Here is a 25,877-nt window from a genome sequence, read left to right on the forward strand (position 1 = left end):
ATATCCAACTTCACATTTGTATGCATGTAAAATGTTCTTGTAATACTGTAAAGGTTCGGTGGCTACTCCTATGCTTTCAATTGTGATTAGAGGAATTCACAGAACAATTATAAACAAATTGTTTATTGGGTTAGGGAGTTCTATCAAAATTTTAAAAGCTTAATAAATTTATAATGAAGTGTTACATACATGGTATGGATGTATAATAACTAACAACTACAAACACAAACGACAACTAAAACATTTATTTATAGCCTACAATTGTACATACTAAAATACATACAAAAGGAGATGTCAACATAAGAAAATAAATTCCAACCAAGCCTACATAGATGGCTTATCCCCAGGGCCATCCAAAAAAAAAAAAAAAAAAAAAAAAACACACAATGAACCAATTAAAAATATTATTTTTTCCACCCCTCTACCTGCATGTTGGCCAGTGCGACGCAGTGGGACAGACATAGCCTGGGAAAGGGGAGGTGTCTTTTGTCCCTGTACACTTCCAGCAGGTGATTGTTTTTCTTGATCTTGTAGCATGTATTTTGATTAATGAGTTTCACCTATCTAGTCATTGAGACAGGAAGTGATGTAGGTGACCTGTGAAAATTAAGCTTTTTACCGAGAAATCGACTTAATTTCAAAACATTTTATTAACAAATTGCGTTTGAAAGTCACTTGCTACTAAAGCTGTCGTTACTATACCACAGGTTTGATACAATAAAGCAGATTTTTGATAATCCACCCCCCATCAAGTCTGGAAAGTGACCAATTGATTAGCCAGTTTCGGTTCAGTTAACAAGTGCCCAAAAACTATGATTCTCTTGGTGCTGGTATCAAAGTAAAGCTGTCTATCAAGTATTTCCTGTATAAAGATTGTCAAACCATTTGTTTTGTGTCAATTAATAAAATCAAATAAAAGCTTTCAAAACATGCTTTTGTAACTGATGTCAGCTGCTGTGGCGTAAAAACTGATTCCCAGCTTTCTATTCTGATCACATGGGTGCCACTCATGAGGGTACAATAAAAGCAGCTTCATACTCTGTTCTTTCATTTATTATTCAATGCATTTTAGAGTCACACAAGTGCTTAAAATTCACGTTGTGTGCTCTCAGAAGCCACAGCAAGTGAGCTAATAGCTTAAACCCACAGTGTTTGAATGAGGCTTTGTAGGAACATCACTTTTCCAGCATTATTTCTGTTTGTTTTGCATTGAACAGAATAGTAACTGTGGTGGTAGTGCTATTGGTTACAGCATTACATAGCAAATACTAACTCATTATTTGGTAAGAATAGTGGAATTATTCTCACTATTATTTTAGCATTACTTGGTAACATTGACATTACCAGGGGTAACACGGTACACCTTCAGTCACAGGACACATTCATATTCACTACCACTGACAGTACTGTAATTATTGTACACCATATGGTGATTATAATTAGAATATAACACTAATATGTGTAATTTATAAGCCCCATGGCCCTATTCATAACATTTTAAGGACTTTTAAAGAATCTGTTGGTCAGGACTGTTTTCTTAAAGAGTGCTGTGATCAATTAAATGAAGATTTCAGTTCATGAAACTCTTTCTAAGCTTCTTGAGAGTTTTAACATGTATTTCTTTCCTTTGCAAATCACAGTTTAATAAAAAAAAACGCTTTTTTTAAAATAATAGTCCTTTAAAGAGCATTCCTATAACTAGTGTCCTATTGTATAGAAAGCTTTTATTGAAGGTAGTATACAGTACCTCTGCCACAGCCCTCAAATAAAAATAATACTTATCTGTAGCAATCTAAAGTTACCAACATTAAAGCTTCCAGGTGCATTCTATAGACAGTGCTTTTGTCATTTGTACCTGTCACTACTCTGTAGAAATGATCTGGATATAGCCATTAGCACAGGCCTCAGTGGCATACTGCAAGATGTGTGTCAACAGACAATGCACAGTCATACCATCCCTGTATTTTGAAATTCTAGCCTTACATTTCTGCGCCACTTGAGTCTTGCAAATGACTGTAGGTGACTACTGGAATCATTCCGTTGTCCTTGTTCAAGAAACTAACTGACATCACTGAGGAGTTGTCCAACGAGGAAAGGAATAGTATAAAATATATCAATTGCAGAGAAACAAATAATTATAAGTCAGTTGGCAGATGATACAACTCTTTTATGAAAAATAAATCTCAGATACCAATAGCTATAATATAATTAAAATATTCTCAAAAGCTTCAGGTTTATACTTAAATATTAAAAAAGTGTGAATTATCACCTATCAAAAATTGTAATGCATCTTTTATATTAGAAATACCAATTAAAAATGAAATAAACAATTCAGAATTGTTATAAACAAAGACCAAAAAACTAGGAGCTCCTTAAATTTTAACCCTATTATTGAAAAGACACAGCAGAAATTAAACCAATGGCTGCAAAGAGATTTATCTTTAAAGGTAGGGTTTTACTTACTAAGGCTGAAGGCATTTCTAGGCTGACTTATGCAGCTCTATCTCTAGAGGTACCAAAAGATATAAGTAATGTGATTGATGTAATCCTATGTAACTTTATCTGGAAAAATAAAATCCATAATATTAGAAAATCAGTAATAATGAGCAATTATGAATCTGGAGGCCTTAATTTCCTTGATTTCATCACCTTAAACAATACCTTCAAAATACATTGGATTAAACAATTCATCAAAAATTCAACTTCAATTTGGAATTTAATTCCTTCTTATATTTTTAATAATCTTGGTGGTTTAAGCTTTCTATTATTATATAATTACAATATCACTCAAATTCCCATCAAATTGTCCAATTTTCATAAAGAGATGCTTCTTTCATGTTCTTTAATTTATAAACATAATTTTTCTCCACACAAATATTCCATATGGAATAACAAAGATATTTGCTTTAAAAATAAATCCATATTTTCCCCAACTGGTTTAATAATGGCATCATATTAGTTACTCAGTTATTGAACTGCAGTGGCAGTCTTCTTAACTATACAGACTTGTTGCCCACCTTTAAATTACCTATTACAACAAAGCAATTTGCAATTGTTTTTGATGCTATCCCTAGAGGAGTAATCACTTTGATAAAAAAATACTTGAAAGCATTGTCCTGCCCTTTACCTTCAATGGACTCTTCTGAACCTTGTATTGGAAAGTGTTGTCTAATAGATCATTCTAATAATAATAATAAGAAGAAGAATATACGATCTCATTTTTAAAATGATCTAGTGTCCATTCCTTATGTTGTTGTCTAATGGGACGGGCTTATGAGGATATCAGCTGGAAAAAAGTTTGGAGTTTATACAACAAGTATTTATTAACTAATAAAATTAAAGAAGTTTCTTATAAAATAATTCATGAATGCTATCCTGTAAAAAAACAATTTAAAGAAACTGAAACATGGCATCGATCTCAATGGCTCATTCTGTAATGACTCAACTGAAACAATGTTACATTTATTTTGGAATTGTAGATACTCCAGATCTTTTTGGGAAGATCTGATTATTTTTACCAATAACAATATTAAAAAAAGGAAAACTCTTTAAAATTCATGTTGGCAATGTACTGTTTGGTTTTACTAATTATAAGACTAATGAAAATAAGGAATATTGCGTAATAAATCTGATTATTCTCGTGGCCAGATTTCATATTCACAAATGTAAATTCTCTAATCAGAAACCTTTATTTTTTTCTTTTTATAAAAAAAAAAAAAATGGAGCAGTACGTTAAAGTTAATAAAATGTCTAATAAAAAAAAAAAAAACTTTGAAAACTTTTCATTTATGTAAATTATTTAATATTTTGTTTTTTTTGGTTTTTTGTAATTATTTAGAGCCCACCCTCTGGCTCTCTTTATATTTGTACTCTGTACTATATAGTACTATTCTGTATTTTATTTTTTACACTCTGTATCTTTGTTTGTGTTGTTCAATGCATTAAAAAAAGGAATTGTATAAAACATGGAGCAACATGAAAAACATGAAATGACTGAAATACATTTTCTGTGAGTTGGCAGGCTTCCCAAATGTCCTTTCTTCAACGAGCACTCCTGTGACATTACACCTACCTGCAGTGAAAACTGCCTACTACACTACAAATGATCTGACAGTGTCATAAATGGCCTTTTGCCAAAAACTGAATCTAACAGCAGCTACACAAGTTACAGTAGCTGGCCTACTAAGCTTTTTTTTATTCTGCTATACACACATTTTGATTCTTTGATAGACTATCTTGTAGGTTTTTTTTTTTTTTTTTTTTTTTTTTTTTTTAATAAAATCGATCTATTGTTATTTTTAAAATTGTATTTTTCTGCTACTGTTGGTGAACACATTGAAACATTAAAGTTCTAAAACTTTGAGTACATTAACGCACAGTAACATCTTTCAGATCATTATATTAGACGGCACGGGGTACCCCCAGGGTAGCGCTGTACCCCGGTCACTCTTGTTCATTTTACATCATAAATATAACACTCTTATCTCCCACAAGACAAAAGTAACAATAAAAGTAGCTTTGTACACTGGTCAATAAGAAAGTACTGCAAAGAGCAGAAGAAAAGCTAGGTAAAAAGGTATGACATAAAGATAACTTGCATAAAGGTTAGTATCTTCGCGGCTAAAATAAAAAGCGCTACAGCAATACATTTTATCTTCTTATTCATAGCTCTACTAAGTTAAATACAGTCAATGTATTTAAATTTAGTGTGAACTGTATTTTGATCATTAACATAAAATACAAGTTTCACTGTCATCAGCACAAGGTTTTATGCCTTTTTTTTTTTTTTTAAATAAGTAGATAGCCTACTTATTATGCTTTTGCAATGTCCTGTGAACTGTAAACATAAATCCAATAACATGTGTCTTAGTGTTAACATATTTTTGATTTGCTGTACGTTTTTGTGCCCTTTGCCCAAGTGTAGTGTTTCAAAATGTGTAAATGTATATTAAATACAGTATCCTTTCTAGGTAATGGAGTTACATACAGGTAAAAAATACAAATTATCCTTGATTGGATTGTATTTTAAATAGGATAGTGCTGTGTTATTTTCCATAACAAAAGACTACATACCATAACTAAAGAAATGTATCCTATACTAAAAGAAACCTAAATGAAATGTCAGATATTTTGACTTTTTCAGTGTCTTCCAATGTTGGAGTGGTGTGAGGTTCACTGTGTATAATTTTTTGGAATGTGAACTCGACCCCTAATTGCTAGTGTGAGATGTAAGTAGCATAAATAACATAAAATAAAGATGTCAGAATTAGAAATGTAAAATAAGATGAAAAGGTGTGTGGGTGGGGTGGGGGGGTCATTATGAATGGGCTATGATAGGTACAGATTTCAAGGAAAGTGCCTCTACAAGAAAACACAAATGACAGCAGGAAACAAACATTGCCACACAACCACTGGACAAGAGGAAAAAAAAAAAAACTAAGTTAGAAAACTGGAATGAGCACTTGTCATAGACTACATTGTGCGCAATTCCCACAGATCAATATTACTACAGCCATCAAAAGCACAACTACACAACTACAGACTAAAAGGTAAGATTGACTGTTAGACAACCTATACACTTTGTTTAGCTGTATATAGTGAAAGTAGCAAACCATAGCCACCAGATTTACACAACATAAATATGACCATTGGGAGATGCATCCAGTCTCATTGCTCTTCAACCAACATTTCAAACTGCACATGTGCATATCAGTTGTATATGCAACCAAAATGCTCAATGAAAGGAAGACAATAGAGCAACAAGCAATAGCACAACTAATAACAGATAGCTCCATTGGAATTATCAAAACAACACCACTATACCAGAAAATAATACCCACCTCACGCGATCTATGATCCCCAACTTTCTTATCTTTAAAAAAAAAATTCTTCCCTCTTGTACCGACTTTTCTAATTCTCATTTTCAATCAGGGTGGAGTCCATTTTACTCAAGCCTAGAATAATGCTTATAGACAAAGAGCAGAAAGATGTAATTCGGACGTCAACTTCTCAAAGCCACAAAATTAGGTTTGGCTCAATGCAATGTTGTGTCAGACTATTCTATTTTAAATTCACATGAAAAACATGAACAAAAACACAAGTTGCAATGAGAAACCCATTTCGGTTGTGAAAGACAGTATAAAAGCCTCATCTACTGTAAGTGTTTGTCATTACTGGAAAATGGCTAAAACACTGTAGGTAAGCACTGCTTGTTATATGGCTGGTCATGAAAGTAATTTGCATAGGCTGAAAAAGAAATGTGATTATCTGCTCATGAATACGCAGATTTGTTCTAAGAACATGGAAAAATGCTTTAATCGTGCCAAGAAAAATAAATCAATAATTGGAAACTTTTTAGAGTCAATATCCTTAAAGTGCTCTTGAATTGAGATTATGGTTTTTATATAGCAAATATTAAATATAACGATTTAAACCTTCTGGCCAACGGGTAGACGGTCCTGCCAGGCACCTACATTTTCTTTCCTGTCTAACATCAATCTCTGACTTTGAAATGCTAATCAATTTGAATTAATGTTTTGTAGTTTTTTCACTTGAGGATCTGTATTTTTTTGCCTCCAGAAGCAGTTGACCTACCTGTCAAACTTGATAAGCACATTCTGTATTCAATATTACTGGGAGGTAACAAGTCAAGTGAGAATTATATAAATACATTGAATTACGATATGAAACATTTTTATAAAATGTATTGTAAATCACATTTTCGAGTGCTGATCAAAAGAGTCCTCTGTCTTTGAATGCACCTGACATATACACACATTTTAATATTTTTTTTTTAGAGTAGTATATCTTTAGTTTGTAATTTAATACAAACATAATTGCTAAATCTGACTTGTGGTCGAGTGCTCAAACCTCAAGTGTTGAGTCCTTGACTTCAAGTTACAAATCTGAGTTTGTCCTTGAAACAAACCCAAATCAATTTTCATTAAACTAATGGTAATAGTGGGGGAACAGTTTGCTCTTTCGCTTTCTGTTTTTCTTACTCTATATTTCTTCTTATTATCTTCTATTTTATTATGATTTTTTGGATTTTAATGATGAATTATTTGGATATTCAAATTTTACTTAACATATTGTCAGTTTTCCTTTGCGTTTGCACTCTGCATTTATACACAGCGTATTGTTAATGTTTTTTTACCACATCCATAATCTTCTGTCATATTAGTCTGATATATCTGCCTCTTTGACTGTAGGCAAGGTTTGATTTGAGACTTTAGTGGTAGTTTTAAACTGAATTTGACAAGTGAATTCATTGACGTTGCTTGCAAACAGTGATGGCGTGTGCAGTCCCCCCTTATGGAAATAACCATATTTTACATATATTGAAAGCAATATATGTTACACTTATATGCCTCTTATTTTTCTTCATTTGATTTGTATGTGCATAGATATATGTTCATATATAAAATATATATGAATTGTTTATGAAATTGGCCTGATTTCATAGTATTTGCAATATAAGGATTTTATGTGTTAGTATATGTAACATATATTGCTGTCCATATATGCTTGTTATACTCCAAATATGTGTTTGTACAATCTAAATGTGTTTTTTATATTTTAAATATATGTATATATATATCTATATATATATATATATATATATATATATATATATATATATATATATATATATATATATATATATTTATTTATTTTATTTTTTTAATATAAAATATACCCCTTCATTTGGTGAATGTTTTATACAAATGACTACATATGTTCATATATTATGCCATTATCCAATTAAGAAAAATTAGAAAATGAAGATTAGAATATAAACACAATTTATATAAAAACTTACACACTGTAACCAGAAAATAAAATGCTACATTATAACAATTTTCATATAACTATAATTCCTAGGATTTGTCCTTTATTGAAAAGACAACACAAGATATATACGTAGGAGTTGAAAACATGTCCCAAAGTCTTGTAGTAACTGATAGAAAATCAAATACTTTTTCAGGGGTTGTTCCTTAGTAAAATGTTACAATGAGATGATATGGGTGCTACGCTAGCTTTAATTGTGTCTTGTGTAACTAAGCTATCTTGTATTTTATATGACCTGCATGTTTGATATATGCTTTGCAGGTAAAAAGCAGCTTTAAGCAGAAAGTGGTTTTATGTTATTTGCACAAATGTTCATGGTGTATGATTAAAATTAATACTAATAATAATTATTTATATATATATATATATATATATATATATATATATATATATATATATATATATATATATATATATAATATATATATATTAAGAAAAAATCTTGTAATTCTTATTCTCGTTATTTTCATATTTGGAATTAGTGCATTAACTCACATTTTTGTGAACATTTATTATGTGTTCCTTATTTACTTATTGTCTATAGACACATACAAATCAGGTTGCATGATGTCATTAATTTTGATAATGCATGTTCCTGTTTTGCTTATATTTAAAACACATTAAGAACACATGTACATCAATATATGGATATGTTATGCATATTTGTAACATATGTAACAAAACTATACATTGCATATATGCATAATATATTGAAAATATGTGTTCTTTCCATATTGGGGGAAGATTTTGTTTTCAGAAAACTCAAAATTACTAAGGTGTCCAATGTTCTATTGTTTTCAGTGTAAATAAATGTATATTCCAGGGGGTCAGGAGCTCGCAAAATCAGATTACGCATAATTTTTCAAATTTTTTTGTTTTTTTTAAGATAAATTTCTACAGTGATATATATAATATATATATATATATATATATATATATATATATATATATATATATATATATATATATATATATATATATATATATATATATATAACACATATGGTTTTACTATCATTCCATAGTTCATTCATGTTTCTCTATAATAGACAAACACATTATGGTAACATCTGTTTAATTGTATTTGTTAGTGATTAACTAAATGTATTGATCTCTCATTTCACATATTTCATTGTTGCATTGTCATCACATCCACACGGTCCTTTGAAAGAACACAATACCACATTAGTCATTTGAGATGAGGCTGAGAAGGAGAATCGAAGTGCAAGGCTTCTGTGATAAAACTCCAGTGACTAACATGTTTTCAGTGTCTCGATTATTTGGTTACTTATACAAGCAATGTACACTGTTTTATATTCCATCAGGAATATTACTCATCGAAGACAGCAATGTTATAAAAACTAATTCTCAGTGAGCTTTGACATCAGTGTTCAAGTTGCAATCATGACTCATTCCGCATGTATTCCACAATTGTCCAATTCAAAATACTTAAATAGTGCACAATCAATAGATGTAGTAAACTGAATAAACATTAACATTGCATGTTTAACACCTGTTGATAGCACATTCTGTATATCAATCTAATATGAGCCATTAGCAGCATGAAAATGTCACTAAATAGACAAGACACATTTTTAAAACAATTTCTTCTTAGCCAGTATTGTTTTTTCTTTAAATCGATTAAACACTACTAGTAGAAACAATATGATACTTTTTTTTCTTTTCAATGGGGATTCACTTAAATGAATACCTGCTTTGTCAGCAGAAAAAACAAACAAATAAACAAAAAAGCAAAATACAAACACTCGTATTCATATAGTTTATGCTCTCATTCTCCACGTACGATGACAATCTAATTGAATCAAAATAAATGGATATGGAAATGGATAAAAGGATAACCATTTTAAACATGTTTGTGGTGTTTTGGGGCCTTTTCAATTTAGCCCAAATGTTCAATCAAGTTGCAACTTCAAATTATATCTTCTGTTTAAATAAAAACATACTTTTTATTTTATTTAATTAAGATCATGAACAGTTTTGTGTTTAATTTGACACTGTTTAAGTGATAAGTGGAGAGAATCCATACCATTACCCAATTGTTATCAACCTGCTCAGATTGAACACAAATTCTTACAATGCAATCTCTTTGGGAACATGGCAGAGCAAGTGTAATCAAAGCAGACAGCTAGGTCTGCCCTTTATGATAATGTGCCACATACCTTTATTAATCTGACCTTCTGAAAGAAAGGATGAATTTAATGCTACCCTGCTGTAATGGCTAGTGGCAGGCATCTTAGTGGTCTTTTATTTGCTGTCTCTCACATTGATATTTGGTCCCAGCTACTGTATGATGTAAAAATTAACAGAAACTGACACTGCTGGGCCTGATCCAATGTCTGCATTGCAGACAGAGCTCATTTATTATATATGTTAAATGATATGTGAAATGTGTATCATTGAAAACTGGTGCAATGCAGCAATGTTAGGGAATACATCATTATTTTACAATGGCACATGCAGCCCAAGTAATCTAATGTCCTAACCTATGTGTGTATTGTATTATATATATATATATATATATATATATATATATATATATATATATATATATATATATATATATATATTAAATTCTCTCTCCGTTGTCATGAGAATGTGACGTAGCACGAACATACCACACACATTCTTCCTCGCGTTATAGGAAGTGCAATGGCAAAACATTGTATGATTTAAAAGAGTGGATACATTGCCTTCTCAGGCTAAAAACCCTGGCAAATTGACCAAAGGTCTAAGGTGTCTGAAAGCCATTCCTTATGTTCACAGACTTCTTACAACAAAAGGCCGTACCTAGCAATTATCTATTAACAAGTGAGATCTGCTGAAAGTAGCTCTGGCAAATTGGAAAAAAATAAGCAAGCAGTACAAATAGTTTAGAGACCTCTTCATTTATTTTTATTTATGTATTTTGTTTTTGTTTATTTGACACCATTTGTTCACTGTTTCAAATTATTGCCATTTGTCTCATAGGGTGAGAGTGCTTTATAGTTTAGTTGTTTTACAAGCAATGTTATAAAACAATATTTAAGCTACTACATATTTAAAAAATGAAGGCCTGTGCATAATACATAAATAGCAAAACCCTTTGCAAAACACAGAAATATACTTTTTTTTCCTTTACACTTTTGTTATCTTCGTAATTGGTCATCGGACAGCTTATCGTGTTAAGCCTAGACTTTTCTGTCTCTAGCAATAATAAGCAATTCATTGTACACTAGCCTTGAGCAGCATATGTTATGAGTACCTACCAAGGACAAAACATGTCATATTTGTTCCCCAAAACGTATTAAATTAGCATAGCTGGGAATTGGTTCCAGTGATCTCTTGTATTACTGCTGCAGGCTACCGACAGTACTAGACTTGGACGACCAGCTATTAGAGTTGACGTAAAATCTCTTAAACCTAATTCATTGAGGAAGATTTGATGTATATATTATACATGGACATGTATAATAGGTTTCTAATAAATAAATAAGCATTCACAAGTGTTTAGCAAATAATACACGGATAGTACACAGCGCTTTCTGGTTAAATGTTTTATTTTTTTTGTATTTGTGTAACACAATGTCTGGGTTTTTGTTTTGTTTCCCTTGCTTTCTTATTAAGTTATTTTGGTGGTCAAATGAGACTGCTTGCACTTAAAAACTTTGCGAAAACTCAGTTTAAGAAAGCTGCACAATATCAGTCATTGTGTAAGGCCAAATTAAAACGTATTTTAATATGAATTAGGTAATTATCATTTGGAAGGCGAATTTCTCTTCCTAAAAGAAAACTACATGGGGAGATCTGTGCTGGCTATGGCAGAAAGGTAGCGTTGAGAAGCTGTGTTGATTGTGAACAGCCTTTAACTCAAGGACTTTATTTATAACTTCTTGTGCTGGGATCTTCTGTAAAATGTTTTTTTCTAAGTTTACTTATTTACATTGTTCAGTTGCTTTGGCTCATTTGATAATAAATCGATTGCTGTTGAAAGTTAAAAATGTATTGCTATCGCTTCAGATTTATAAATATGTATGTTATAAATCGATTCTGTTCAGATGTTTATTTATTTACATTTTTTTGTTTTGATTTGTAATTATATATATATATATATATATATATATATATATATATATATATATATATATGTATATACACAGTACCAGTCAAAAGTTTGAGTACACTTGCTGGAAACTAGGTTTTTTTCATAATTGACAATATTTTACCTCGTTTACGTTTCTGTAGATACTTGAAAATGAAAACACATGTTAGAATATACAAAATAAAACATAAGGAGTATCAAAGCAATGTTCAAGAAAATTGAAAATTGTCTTGAAATCTAGGATTCTTCAAAATAGCCACCTTTTGCCTTAATAACAGTCTCACAAACAAGAGGCATTCGGTTAACAAGTTTCAGCAGGAAATCACCCGACATGTCTTCCCAGCTCTTCTGCAGCAATTCCCAGAGATGTAGGGCACTTGTGGGTAGCTTTGCTTTGACTCTTCTGTCCAGTTCGTCCCATACAAGTTCTATGGGATTGAGGTCTGGAGACTGGGCAGGCCAGGTCATTAGATTGAGTTGTCCTTCACTTTCTTTCTTTGCCAGATAGTTCTTGCACAACTTTGAGGTGTGTTTTGGGTCATTATCTTGCTGAAGAATGAAGGACTGCCCAACTATCCGTAATCCTGATGGAATGGCATGCCTCTGAAGTATGTTATGATAGCCATGCTGGTTGAGCTTGCCATGGATTTGGTAAAGATCACCAACTCTGTCAGCAGCAAAGCAACCCCAGACCATGACACTGCCTCCTCCATGCTTGACAGTGGGAACCACACATGCAGAACTCATGCGCTCACCCTCTCTGCGTCTTACAAATACTCGGTGGTTGGACCCAAGTATTTCAAATGTTGACTCATCCATCCATAAGACTGACTTCCACTCCTCAATGTCCAGTTTCTTTGTTTTTTGGCACAAGCAAGTCTCTTCCTCTTATTCTTCACTCTTAACAATGGTTTCTTTGCAGCAATTCTTCCAGTTATGCCAGCTTCACACAATCTCCTCTGAACAGCTGATGTTGAAACATCTGTACTTCTAGTAGCATTTAGCTGAGCTGATATTTCAGGGGCAGTTAATTGTCAGTTTCTTAGACTTGTGACTTGAATGAACTTGTTCTCAGATTCTGAGGTCACCCTTGGCCTGCCTGACCTTGGTCGGTCCTCATGAGTGCCAGTTTCTTCAAATCATTTGATGGTCTTGGCCACAGCAGTTACAGACACTTGCAAAGTTCTTGCAATTTGTCTTAAAGATTGACCTTCATTTCTTAAAGTTTATTTGCTTAACTGAGGGTATTTTGCCATTTTATGCTCCCTTACAATCAGGAATGACAAACTTATGCCTATGCTACCTAAATTTATAGTAATCATGTGCCCTCACCTGTTAACAATAATTGGTGACAAAAGGTTAATTAGGTAACATGCTAGTTAACTCAGAGAACATCCACCAAAGACACTTTTGTACTTAGGCCAGTGTTCTAACACCGTGTTATACACATTTCAGAATTTTAACTGACTTGAGCTTCAAACTGAAATCCCCTTGCTTTGGATGACCATTTCATTGAAATTGACAAGATTTACATTACATTTTCATTTAAAAATGTAATTTTAGAATGCAATTCACTTATGACCCTTATGATTATCAGCTTATATAAGTACACCTATCACAGAATTAAATATTAAGTGTTTATAGATAAGTTTATACAGTTAAAAGCACAGATAATCATGGAAAACCTGGTTTAAAGCAGGTGTACTCATACTTATATATATATATATATATATATATATATATATATATATATATATATATATATATATATATATATATATTCTTTGGTTGTTCAGATGTTTGTGTGACTGACTTACTCAAAAAAAAAAAAAAAAAAACATCCCACTGTTTCTCATTTCGTTATACTATCTACATTGTTTTGAATATAGCCGTCAGAAAGAGTGCTGCAGAGTTTTCGTGGTATGAGTATATCTTCTAAGTATGAGTATATCTCCGGTCCTTCTAGTGTTAATGAACCAGTGCACTAATAATCTCCTGAAAGGCTGGATCATGCAAACACTAATAGTAACCATTATAATGATTACATTATCGTCTTATACAGGTAGAGTATACATTTTTAGATCAGATTGCATTTTTGCAGCCAATTATATAAATATTATTTTAAGTTTGTAAAAAAACAGTTACAAAACTGGCAAAAGGAAAAGCTATTTTCTACTCCTATACAAGAAAATTAAACTCATGCAATCATCTCATGATTGAAATTAGACAAATGTGATAGTTCCAATTAAAATCAGCAAAACCTTACTAACCTAATCATGTTTCCAATTACAGTAACTTGCAATCTCTTATTTTCCATTACATTTTAAGCTGTATATTTTATTACAAAGATTGTATTTCTATATGTCCATCTTTCTATCAAATGAGTATTAACCGTCTTTCTATAAGACATATTAAGAACGGAACTGAGCCATGTCCAGAACAGAAATATTTACTTATAAATACCGAAGCAGGTATATTGTTAATACCGGCTAAAAGCCCAAAATTGACTATTTTAACTGATTTTGGGGACTAATACACCCCTGATTTTTATATATATATATATATATATATATATGTGTGTGTGTGTGTGTGTGTGTGTGTGTGTGTGTGTGTGTGTGTGTGTGTGTGTGTGTGTGTGTGTGTAAAAAAAAAGAATTTGGTGCATATACAATAAACACCAGAAAAACATTGGAAATGGTTACTCAATTCGTTGACTTGACCCCTTAAAAAATAAAATATAGTAACCTACAAAAAAAAAGTTGGGCAATGTCCTGCCTTCCTGTCTTGTATCTCGCATTGATTCGTTCTAAATACTTTAAACCCACCCAACTGCTGAGTGACAGCAAATTCTAACGAGATTCTATTGCAGGATTGTAACACGCATGCAAGATTTAAAACGAGATTACAATTACTTAAGTGGAGGATTGTTCTTGCTTGCAAGATTTAAAGCTGTATTACAGTTTCGTAGGGAGCAGTTACACACTTGTGGAATTTAAAACAGAATTGCAATTTGTGGCGAAATGTAAAAAAATGCCTAAACACACAGAAACCACAGAAAAATATGGCTGTGACAATAAGGATTTTGTTGTGGAAGACATTAAAGCAAAGAAGGTACATGAATAAGTGTGCAAGTACTGTCGAGTTAATACATGTTGTGACAGAAAAAAGAAACGCCCAAGATTCTTGGAAAGTAACTGTCACAGATTGACTTGGCGGGTCACATCAGACCAGCAAGGAGACAGACACAGACAACACTAAGGTATGAAGGTATGACCGGTGCACAGATTTATTGTAAAATAAATAAAAAGGTTTAAACAAAACAGAAACAAACACTAAACTCAAAACAAAATGGCACAGTGGCCAAAACAAAACAGACATGAAACAAAAACACCAGCACTGGTAGCAATTGCTTTCTAATATTCTCTCTTGTCTCATGACTCACGTCTCTCGTTCCGCCTCTGAACACACTAACCCCGTTCAGCCAAAGCTGCTTGTTTTTACATTGTGGCCAAGGGATTAGCTGGCTATCAATTACCCGGTTTATCCCTCGATCACATTCGGCGCAGGGTTTCTCACACGCGTGGTCAACAGCCAGTTTGTCAATAATCACTCGCTGTTGACCACGTATTGTCACGATTTTATTTGGATGAGTCATTTTAACCCCAACAGGGTGTAAACAATATTAACAATAAATGCCATGTTTTTAAATACACAAAAGAGTAAATAATAATAATAATAATAATAATAATAATAATAATAATAATAATAATAATAATAATAATAATAATAATAATATCACACATACAAATACAAAATAATACATATGCAGACAGGGGCGGGGTGTACAAAATTATTTCATAAAGCTGACACCCTGGGATCCTTCAAGAAGCTGCTTGATGAGATTCTGGGATCAATAAGCTACTAACATCCAAACAAGCAAGATGGGCTGAATGGCCTCCTCTCGTTTATAAACTTTTTTATGTTCTTAATGCAATATCTATGCATCATAATGTGTCAAGGCCACATGTGAACACAACGTATGTTACTACACATATACGCTAATCTTCACCTCCAAATGTAATCATAATATGTATTCAATTCCACTTTTAGGGACTAGCTGTACATCATTGATAAGGAATACATAATTACGTCATACAACTTGTGTATTCCATATATATATATGTGTGTGTGTGTGTGTGTAAACATATGCCTGTTTCATAATTACCTATTGGAAACCGTTGTTGAATTTTATTCTACCTAGGACTGGGGCACCATGCACTGTAATACTTATTGGATGGTAGTGCTGTACCATACAAGATATTCTGCAGTGCAACCTCAATACATTTTGCCATAATGTTAATTAAATAATTTATTTATTTATTGAAAGGATCATTTCAATCTAAAATGAAAGCGGCAAAAATGAAATATGGTAAAAATAACAGCATGCAGTCTCAAAAAACTTGTTTATGCATTTGCAAGGGGGACCTTTAATGTGCTCTTCAATTAACTGTGACAGCTGTTGAGATGCATTTCTCCCCTTAGACTTCAGATTTCCCTGCTTAGACTTCAGATTTGATCATTTATCAAGTGGCTGCTCAGGTGATAACATTGTTTGTTGTTGGTTTGGAAATCATAGTTTATAATGATGTCGGGTGATGGCAGACAAAGATGTTTAACTGAAGTCCAGACTGAGAGTTGTTCAAATGCTGGAATATGGGGATACACAAAGTCGTGTGGCTGTTCAATTCGATGTGACCCCTTCTATTGTTTTTACATTGTGGACATGTTATCAAACAACAGGTTTGTACCCTAGATGTCCTGGATAGGTGGTGAGAGATAAACCATAGCATGCATATAAACTTAATGTCTACTTCAGGACAGAAACGGGTGTCACCAAAACTTACCAAACTGTGATCAACAGTTTGCATGAGCCAGCTTTTAGGTCAAAAAAATTAGCTACAGCTCCTTAATTGACTCCACAACACCGACGAGATCCCTGATAATTGCCTTGATCGTGAAAACTGTCAGTTCCGTCATTGTGCACCTGTTTTGTTAAATGATGAATCAGGAGTCCATCTCTCTACTAATGATTGACATGTGAAAGTATGAAGAGCCCGAACAGAGAGTGTTGCTCAAATGCATTTACATTGACGGTCGCATGGATCTTATTGTGTTTCCAAGGCTCTACCCTACTTAGGCATTTTAGTGGTAAGACCATTTGCTGGTGCAACTGGCTTTGAGTTTATTCTGAGGCAAGATAATGTCTGTTTTCAAACTGCCAGGATTGTCATGGATTATGTTGAGCAGGAGACTGCAAAGGCTATGGACTACCCAGCAAGAAAGAACTTAATCTCATAGAACACTTTCGGGACCTTCTTGGACATTGTGTTCGTCGGTGTTATAACCCTCCACGTGACTTAAGGGAGTTTGGTGGTGCACTGACTGAAGAATGGGACAGGAACCCTGCGGCACCTGATCAGAAGCATGCTATGTCAATGTAGAGATGCCATACTCGATACTGAGATAATTAGGTAGACCAAAACTGTCAAAAATTGATCTCCAGAGACCACGTCTACAGGCATTTAGATTTTTTGGTATTTGTATTTGTTGTATTAATTTGTATTTATTATTTACATGTACCCAATTTGGCTAGGGGATAAACTAGGCAATTGATCCAAAGTTAATCCCTCGGCCACAGTATAAAAACAAGCAGCTTTGGCTGAATGGGGAGTGTGTGTTCAGAGGCGGAACGAGAGACTTGAGTTGTGAGACAAGAGAGTCAGTATTAAAATGCAAATGCAACCTGTGCGTTCACAGGGGGGTATTTAGAATGAACACACCCTACATCTTGAACAGGCATCTGCTTATTTGCCATAAATCTGGCTGAAAAGTCTAATATCAAAAGAAGATTCATTTCTTGACATGAAATTCCTCAGGCTTTTCTGTATGAGCCAATTCATTGTGCTGAATGACAAGAGGGTCAGTGCTGAGCCTTGAGCAATCTGAATGACACAAATCTACCTTGCTGCTAGCAGCAACCGTAACAGACAATAGTCATTTTACTGGCATTCTCCTGGCATCTATTATAAATGAGATACACAGAAAGTTTCCTATTTTTTCACATTAAATCCAGCCTTGTTAATTACCATGTAGAATTAGAAAATGCACAATAAATTAGTATGTACATTTGATCTATGAACATAATGTCTTTTGCCCAAACACTGAAGCAGAGGTCAAACCTTTAAAACAGCATTTGCAAAATCAAAGGCATTATTTATTGGAGTCCACTCATTATTGAAAAGCATTAGCCTGACACATTCAACTTTAAAATGATAATGACTGATAAACAGTGTTAAACTGCTGACTCAAACTCACAATACGTATTTTTTTTTTATTTGCAGGGTCTTATATCTGGTACGATTTTTGTATAATTCCAAATTTTTCTAAAATCTGTTAACATACCTAATACATAATAAGGTGCTGTATGACAGAATCTTACCTTTAATCCGTAATCTCTCTGAGCTTCCATCTTGCTGCGAAATAAAAAGAAAATAAATGTTAGATAGACATTTATTTTACCCTTTTTGATCTACTAGGTTGTTTTGTTTTTTTACCAAGAATAAGGCCGCAACACATAGTACTCCAGAGTTAAGGATCAATGAATACACAAATCCTAGTGACTATGAAAGCAGTTACTGATGCACTGTACTGTATGTTTAATGCACACAACATCTAACAGACAACATGTTGTATACTAGTTATATTATTGTATATGTTTCTTTTTTGTTCTTCGAGCACGAGCAATTTTGATTGATGTAACATCCTAAACATAATTTACATACATATAGAAAATCAAACCAAAGTGACACTGAAATACTCTGGGTTGATCCATGTTGTTGGTGCTGCCCTTTCAAACTCACATGACACAGCACATTTTACTCGCCTATGTCAGCACAGTGTCATAACACTGTAATTCAAGCATTTCCATTTTTGCAGCTGACCATATCATTGTGTCATACATCTGTCACTGTTCTTAAAGTGGTACCATTCCCTCTATCCATGTTACTATGAATTCTAATGCCAGCCTATCACCCTTCCTCCCTTGCAAAATACTGTATTATGCCATTGAACATTTGCAATTCTATACAACAGAAAGTTATGCTAGGACATAGATTCATATTACAGCACTATCAGTAGTCCTTCTATCATGCAGGTGTGTCTCATGATTTACCATACATATACACTTCCCCTCATGTTGGCCTGCATGTAGTTCCCCACCCACCACCCAACAAGCTGACACACATCAAACATGTGGATGCCACACTAAACATTGACCATGGCAGTGGAATTCATAGAGGTACAGTGTGATGTTGGTGCCACTATTGTGTATCTGTCTCCTACTAGACTTGCATAAGCAGTGCCCAGATTTACACGACCCCCCAACATACTGGCATGACAGTAGACCTCATACACCTACTGAACCATGATGATGGATGTCTCTTGTGTTATCTGCAGAGTATTTTGTTTGTCTTAACTGATTATGGCTGTCTGTGGTTGCTTGTGTTGCCTTGCCCCTTCCACTGCTTGTAAGGGGGTGGAAGGGGATGTAGAGTTGGGGTTAAACATCGCATTTCCCTACTTTTGCTGTGTTAATATCAACCCTATTTGATTAATTAACAAAGTTTTTGCAAATAATTTCTTTCCTTTTTGAGAATATATGTATCGCTAGAAAGCCTGTATATTATATTAGAAAGCACTAAAAGTAAAAGTGTATTTTTTTATTCACCTATTTACACAGTGTTTTGCTTTTCAATACTTCAGCATGTTTAAATTGTAATCACTATATAGTTTAACTGGTATTTAGAAAATAAACATCAAGACGTATTTATTATCTGTTGCCTGTAGGCATTTCATTTTATATTTAATTCTTAATTTTTTACAGTGTCAATAGTTCTATAGATTCAGTTTAAACTCTTGCATTATTACTATTCATATAAGTAGGTAAAGACGGACACTCCATACACCCCCATATTCTGATTCTCTTAATAAAAGTATATTGTAACCAAGTTCCATCACAATCAGAAAAGTAATTCTCTAGATGGTTTAATCAAAGTGTATTATTGCTATTCATAAGAGTAGGTAAAGACAGACTCCATACACCCCCATATTCTGATCTCTTAATAAAGAATATTGTAACCAAGTTTCTTCACAATTAGTGAAGAAGTTCTCTAGATACAGTTCCCAGTGTTTTACAATCCAGTCCTGGGAACACACTAACAGTCCAGGTTTTTGATCTAACCAGCACATAATAATTAATTTTAAAATCTGCACTGCTTTACATTCTATTTAAAACACTCACATGTTCTGGGACCTAAATAGACTGTGGGAATTATTAATTGTGCTGCATGTACCACCAATATACTATTTTTCTATATATATATATATATATATATATATATATATATATAGATAGATAGATAGTGCCTATAGGAAGTATTTACCCCCTTGCACGTTTTCAGTTTGTTGTGTTACAATCTGACATCTTGATGCATTTTAATGGGATTTTTGCCCCTTTGATTTACACAACCTACTCAACACTTTCAATCTGTGAAAAAAAATAGGGAGGGGGGGAAGGGGGGAACAAATCAATTAAAAATTAAAACCTGAAAAATCTTCATTAGATAAGTATTCACCCCCTGGCTATGACACTCCTAAATAAGCTCAGGTGCAACCAATTGCCTTCAGAATTCACACAGTGAGTTAAATGGAGTCCATCTGTGTGCAATAAAAGTGGTTCACATGATTTCAGATTAAATATATCCATCTCTGTAAGGTCCCACAGTTGAGTAGTGCATTCAAAGCAAAGATACTACCATGAAGACCAAGGAGCTTTTAAAACAATTCCAGGATAAAGTTGTGGAAAGGCACAGATCAAGGGAGGGGTATAAAAATACTTCAAAGGCACTGAATATCCCTTGGAACACAGTCAAGTCAATCATTAAGGTATACGGCACCACCCAGAATCTGCTTAGAGCAGGCCGTCCTTCCAAACTGAGCAGCTGGGTAAGAAGGGCATTGGTCAGAGAATTTGTAAAAAGGCATGTGTGAGACTCTAAAAAGATGTGGCAAAAGATTCTGTGGTTCGATGAAACAAAAATTGAACTGTTTTGCCTAAATGCAAAGTGTTATGTCTGACATAAACCCAACCAATCTCTCAGTTACTAAATTGAACAAATTATTGGCTCAATTAGTCAAGATTGACAGGTGTTCCAGATCTTTAGCCACTGATGATGTAAAGACAGCAATAAAACCTGCTGGATAGGGGCTCTTTAGTACCAGGGTTGGAGACCCCTGTCCTAGTCCCTTTAACACCTGCCTCTGTTATGCTAAAGTTATTTAAGACTGGATAGAGACAGGTCGACATGTGGGGCATGTTGTCTGTATTGTGACAGGCTGGCGAGTGGATAGAGGCCCAGGGACAGACTACAGTTCAAAAAAATAATACTTTTATTACAAAAACACAAAAGAAAAGGGCACAAGGGCCAAAACAAAAGGGATTTAAACACAAATAGAAAGACACAAGGAAGCAAAACTTACAAAAATAAAGGTTTCCAGGCTGGGCGATGCCTTCACTGGATAAGAAAATTCACAAAACCAAAAACTGCAAACACCAACTTGCTTCCTCCGCTCCCTCCTCTCCCTAATGGGAAGCTGAGGCCTCCTTTTATGTCAGGTGGCTGGGTGCTGATTGATCATTAATTACTCTAATTAACTAATCAACCCCAGCCACCTGAACACAATCAACCCAGGCAGGTAGGGGAATTTAACCCCATAACTGCCAATTTCTAAAGAGCAGAGCACTGCCACACACCTCCCCCCATGTACAGAGTACACAGGCCGCAATTGGCCAACTTCCCCCCACAAGAGTCCAATTATGTCCCTTGGGTGGGCTGTTTCAGTGGGCGGTGGTGGGCAGGGTTGATGTTGGAGCCCCCAAGCCTTCTTTGGTTGAGGGGGCCATGGATCTCCAAGGTAGTAAGGCGATGCTATCATGGAACCTGGACCCTCCAACAGATGGGGCGTTGGCGGCAGGCAGCACCCCTGGACAGTGTGGGCATGGCATCCTCAGACGGTGTGGGTTCCCTTAGCAGTGTCAGACACTCCAGTGGCATCAGACCCTTTAATGGCGCTGGACCCTCCGGGGACGGCGGCCCGGCTCCCTCTAGTGGTGGAGGCGTGGACGGGGTTGCCCGGCTCCCTCTGGTGGCAGAGGCGGGGACGGCGGCCTGGCTCCCTCTGGTGGCAGAGGCTGGGACGGCGGCCCGTCTCCCTCTGGTGGCAGAGGCTGGGACAGCGGCCCGTCTCCCTCTGGTGGCAGAGGCGGGGACGGCGGCCCGGCTCCCACTGGTGGCAGAGGCGGGGACGGCAGCCTGGCTCCCTCTGGTGGCAGAGGCGGGGACGGCAGCAGCGGACCCTCGGGAGGCGACGGCGGCAGCGGACCCTCGGCAACCCTAGGAGACAAAAAGGAGACACCAGCAGCCCCAGGCGATGTGGAGCAGCAGGCAACCCTAGATGATCCAAATGTGGCATCCCTGAGCAGAGCGAGAGTGACATCTTTGGGCGGTGCAAGGCAGGCATCCTTGGGCCATGGCTCCTCCCCTCTGGGCTCTGGGATCAGCGGCTCCTCCCCTCTGGGTTCTGGGAGCGGCGGGTCCTCCCCTCTGGGCTCTGGGAGCGGTGGCTCCTCCCCTCTGGGCTCTGGGAGCGGCGGCTCCTCCCTCTCTGGCACTGGGAGTGGCAGCTCCTCCCTCTCTGGCTCGGAGTGGCAGCTCCTCCCTCTCTGGCTCTGGGAGTGGCGGCTCCTCCCTCTCTGGCTCTGGGAGTGGCGGCTCCTCCCTCTCTGGCTCTCGGGACGGCAGCTCCTCTCTCTCTGGCTCTCGGGACAGCAGCTCCACCCTCTTTGTTGGAATGACTGGCCTCTCCCATGTCTACTGCCAAGTAATTAACAACCATGAGGGCAACCTCTGGGAAGGACGCTGGAAGATGTTGTTCCTCCCACTTTTCCCACCTCTCCCCATCTCGACACCACAGAGTGTTGATAACTATGGGGAGGTTGTGAAAGAGGTCTGCCTCAGGGTGCATCAGCCAGTCCCAGATCTCCTGGGATGGTGGTGAAGGTGGTGGCGCTGGAGGTAGTGGGGTGGCTCCTGATGCCCAGGGTGAAAACTGTTGCTCTTCCTGGGCCTGATTGTAGGGGCATCCTGCCCAGTTGTGGCCATCCTCCTCACAACGGACACACCAGTCTGCCGGTGGCACTTCTGGGCAGGACCTCCAGCGGTGGTCCTCCTTCCCCCACCAGGAACACCAGGGGAAGAGGCTGGCCGGGTCCTCCAGCAGTGGCTGCAGCAACTTACATTTCTTCAGCTGCTGGATCTCCTTCTGCCTTTGCCGCTGTCTGCTCTTCTTTCCCATTTTTTTTTCTAATTTATTTATTTAAAAAAATGGATAGATTTAAAAAGTGGATAGAGGCCCAGAGACAGACTGCAGTTCACAAAAATAATACTTTTATTACAAAAACACAAATTAAAAGGGCACAAGGGCCAAAACAAAAGGGATGTAAACACAAATAGAAAGACACAAAAAGTAAAACTTACAAAAATAAAGTTTTCCAGGCTGGGCGATGCCTTCACTGGATGAGAAAATTCACACAAACACAAACACAAACACAAACACAAACACAAACACAAACACAAACTTGCTTCTTCAGCTCCCTCCTCTCCCTAATGGGAAGCTGAGGCCTCCTTTTATGTCAGGTGGCTGGGTGCTGATTGATCGTTAATTACTCTAATGAACTAATCAACTCCAGCAACCTGAACACAGTAAACCCAGGCAGGTAGGGGAATTTAACCCCATAACTGCCAATTTCTGCTCTGCCACAGTATCCTCCTTTGTAAAAACTTGTGAAAAGTAATCATTTAGTATATTTGCTATTTTTTTCTCTTCATCTATGGTTGTGTGTGGCAAAGTGCCTGCTCCTGTGTGTACTTCCTGTTATATGTTGTGTGTTAATGTTGGTGTATAGTTATTGGTACACGGGATATAAACAAGTGTTTAAAATGTATATTTGTATTTTGTCACGAGTATTGCACAGCACTTCACGTGCAAGTAAAGTAATATGTGAGCACGGGGAATTGCATTTTATTAATTCACGTGCAGTTGTACCGCGACTCCAATTGAATGATTGATTCGCAATTGAGTCTCGGTACAGCTGCATAAAAGCTGCATGTTTTCACCCAGTCGGGGTTGTGTGTTCCGTGAGTGGAGAATGGGATTGGAGACGGAGATAATTGTGATAAGTAAAATAGAAGCTCACCGTGTTTTGTTTAGAGTTAGTCCATTTTGTTTGTCTGTTTATTTTGGCTACCAGTGCCGTGTCCTGTGTTTTTGTTTGTTACAACCTTTTTATTTACTGTTCTGTTCACTCTTTAAATGCTGAGAGAAACCATTCGCTCAGCTCCACCAAACTCCACCTTTCTCTTTTTATTTATTTCCTGTTTCTGGTCTGACGTCCCCCACTCCGGCTGTCTTTGTGACATTGTGTCATTTGTATCTCTTAGACATTTTACCTCCTCTTTGATGTCTATAATATTGGAAAAACTTTTTGGAATTGGTTTTAGCCCCCTTAGCAATGCTCATTTCTATCTCTCGCTTGGGGTTTCTAACTTCCTTTTTGATTTAAGTTTGCGTTCCAAGTACTCTTTCAGTGTACTTTGTTCTAGGTCCTTATTAAACACTCTGTACATTGCCTTTTTTCTAGCTTAGCTATAATATTACAGTACATAAACAATTTACTTATCTGTTATATCCTATTAATACAATTTTCAGGTCAACAATGAAGTAAATGTAAAAGCACTCCTTGTATTAACAATTTAAAATGTTTTTATATTTTTCTACTCCAGTAACACCCTGAAACAAAAACAACAAAAAAATGCCGCAATGTCTGACTACAAACCAGTTACAAGACTACACTGTTACAGATCAAGAAAAATAAATTCCTTAAGGCCCCTGTTTGTTTTTACTAAAAACCCAAATTACGCCTGCACACCTGTTTGACTGGTATGTGATATTTGAACTTATTATTTGAAAGCAGGCCTTTGAATGGAAATATCCTTGGGAAGATGCTGATGACTAAAATAAATACGTACGTGGAATTTACGAATCATCCAGTTCATGAAACTGCTATACAATCCAGTGCTGGGCTAGAAACTCACCAGGTCAAGGCTGTGTGTATGACATAAATAATCATCCTCAATATGAAGCAACTAGACACGGGTTGTCAGTTGTCAAGGTTACTTGCTGCAACGGTTTCTTCATTTGACTTAACAAGTGTCTTATACATTACAGAATATGTTAAAACAAGATTATGGGGGCTAACTTTCCCAAAATTACAGTAAACCAACAATATGGTTTATAATAGCATTAATGACCCCCATTTCATCTGTCACTCTCTGATAATAAACTACGGGTTGTTGAGAGTCTTTAGTCCTTCATGCTTTTGATCCAACAACCCCAGCAGGTTGCCAGTTGAATGTATTAGACCTTGCTGTTGTCTTCACCTGAAATAAATTCTAAACGGCTTTATGCAACCGCTGATCTGCCTCCAAGTTTGGTGGCTATGTTTACATCTTGCCTGCAATCCAGTAATTAGCGTAATCTTTTCATCTGCTCAGGCAGCAAACAAGTACATCTAACTCTACTCATTTATTTTCACTTGAGAGTCAAGTTCCCCCAAGTTAACTGTGCAGGCTACCTTCAGCTGCAGTCTTCCTTATGTCACCTGCAGCAACAAGCTTATGCTACACTGCACTTGCACTTGCAAACAAATACTATTTGATTATAGTTTTCACTAACCATTACTTTTTAAATG

At 35.8% G+C, this 25,877-nt stretch overlaps 1 protein-coding gene across 2 annotated transcripts in view; it reads right to left on the reverse strand.

The window, feature by feature from the left end:
- LOC121295302 (follistatin-related protein 5-like) overlaps positions 1–25,877 on the reverse strand; it is a 211,284-nt gene that overhangs the window by 170,637 nt on the left and 14,770 nt on the right. For both annotated transcript variants that reach the window (XM_041219779.1, XM_041219785.1), the window contains one exon: positions 18,450–18,483. In XM_041219779.1, the coding sequence (XP_041075713.1) occupies positions 18,450–18,483 (34 nt within the window). The remainder of the gene's footprint in view (positions 1–18,449; positions 18,484–25,877) is intronic.

This window comes from Polyodon spathula, chromosome 2 (assembly GCF_017654505.1).
Source record: "Polyodon spathula isolate WHYD16114869_AA chromosome 2, ASM1765450v1, whole genome shotgun sequence".
NCBI classification, from domain to species: domain Eukaryota; kingdom Metazoa; phylum Chordata; class Actinopteri; order Acipenseriformes; family Polyodontidae; genus Polyodon; species Polyodon spathula.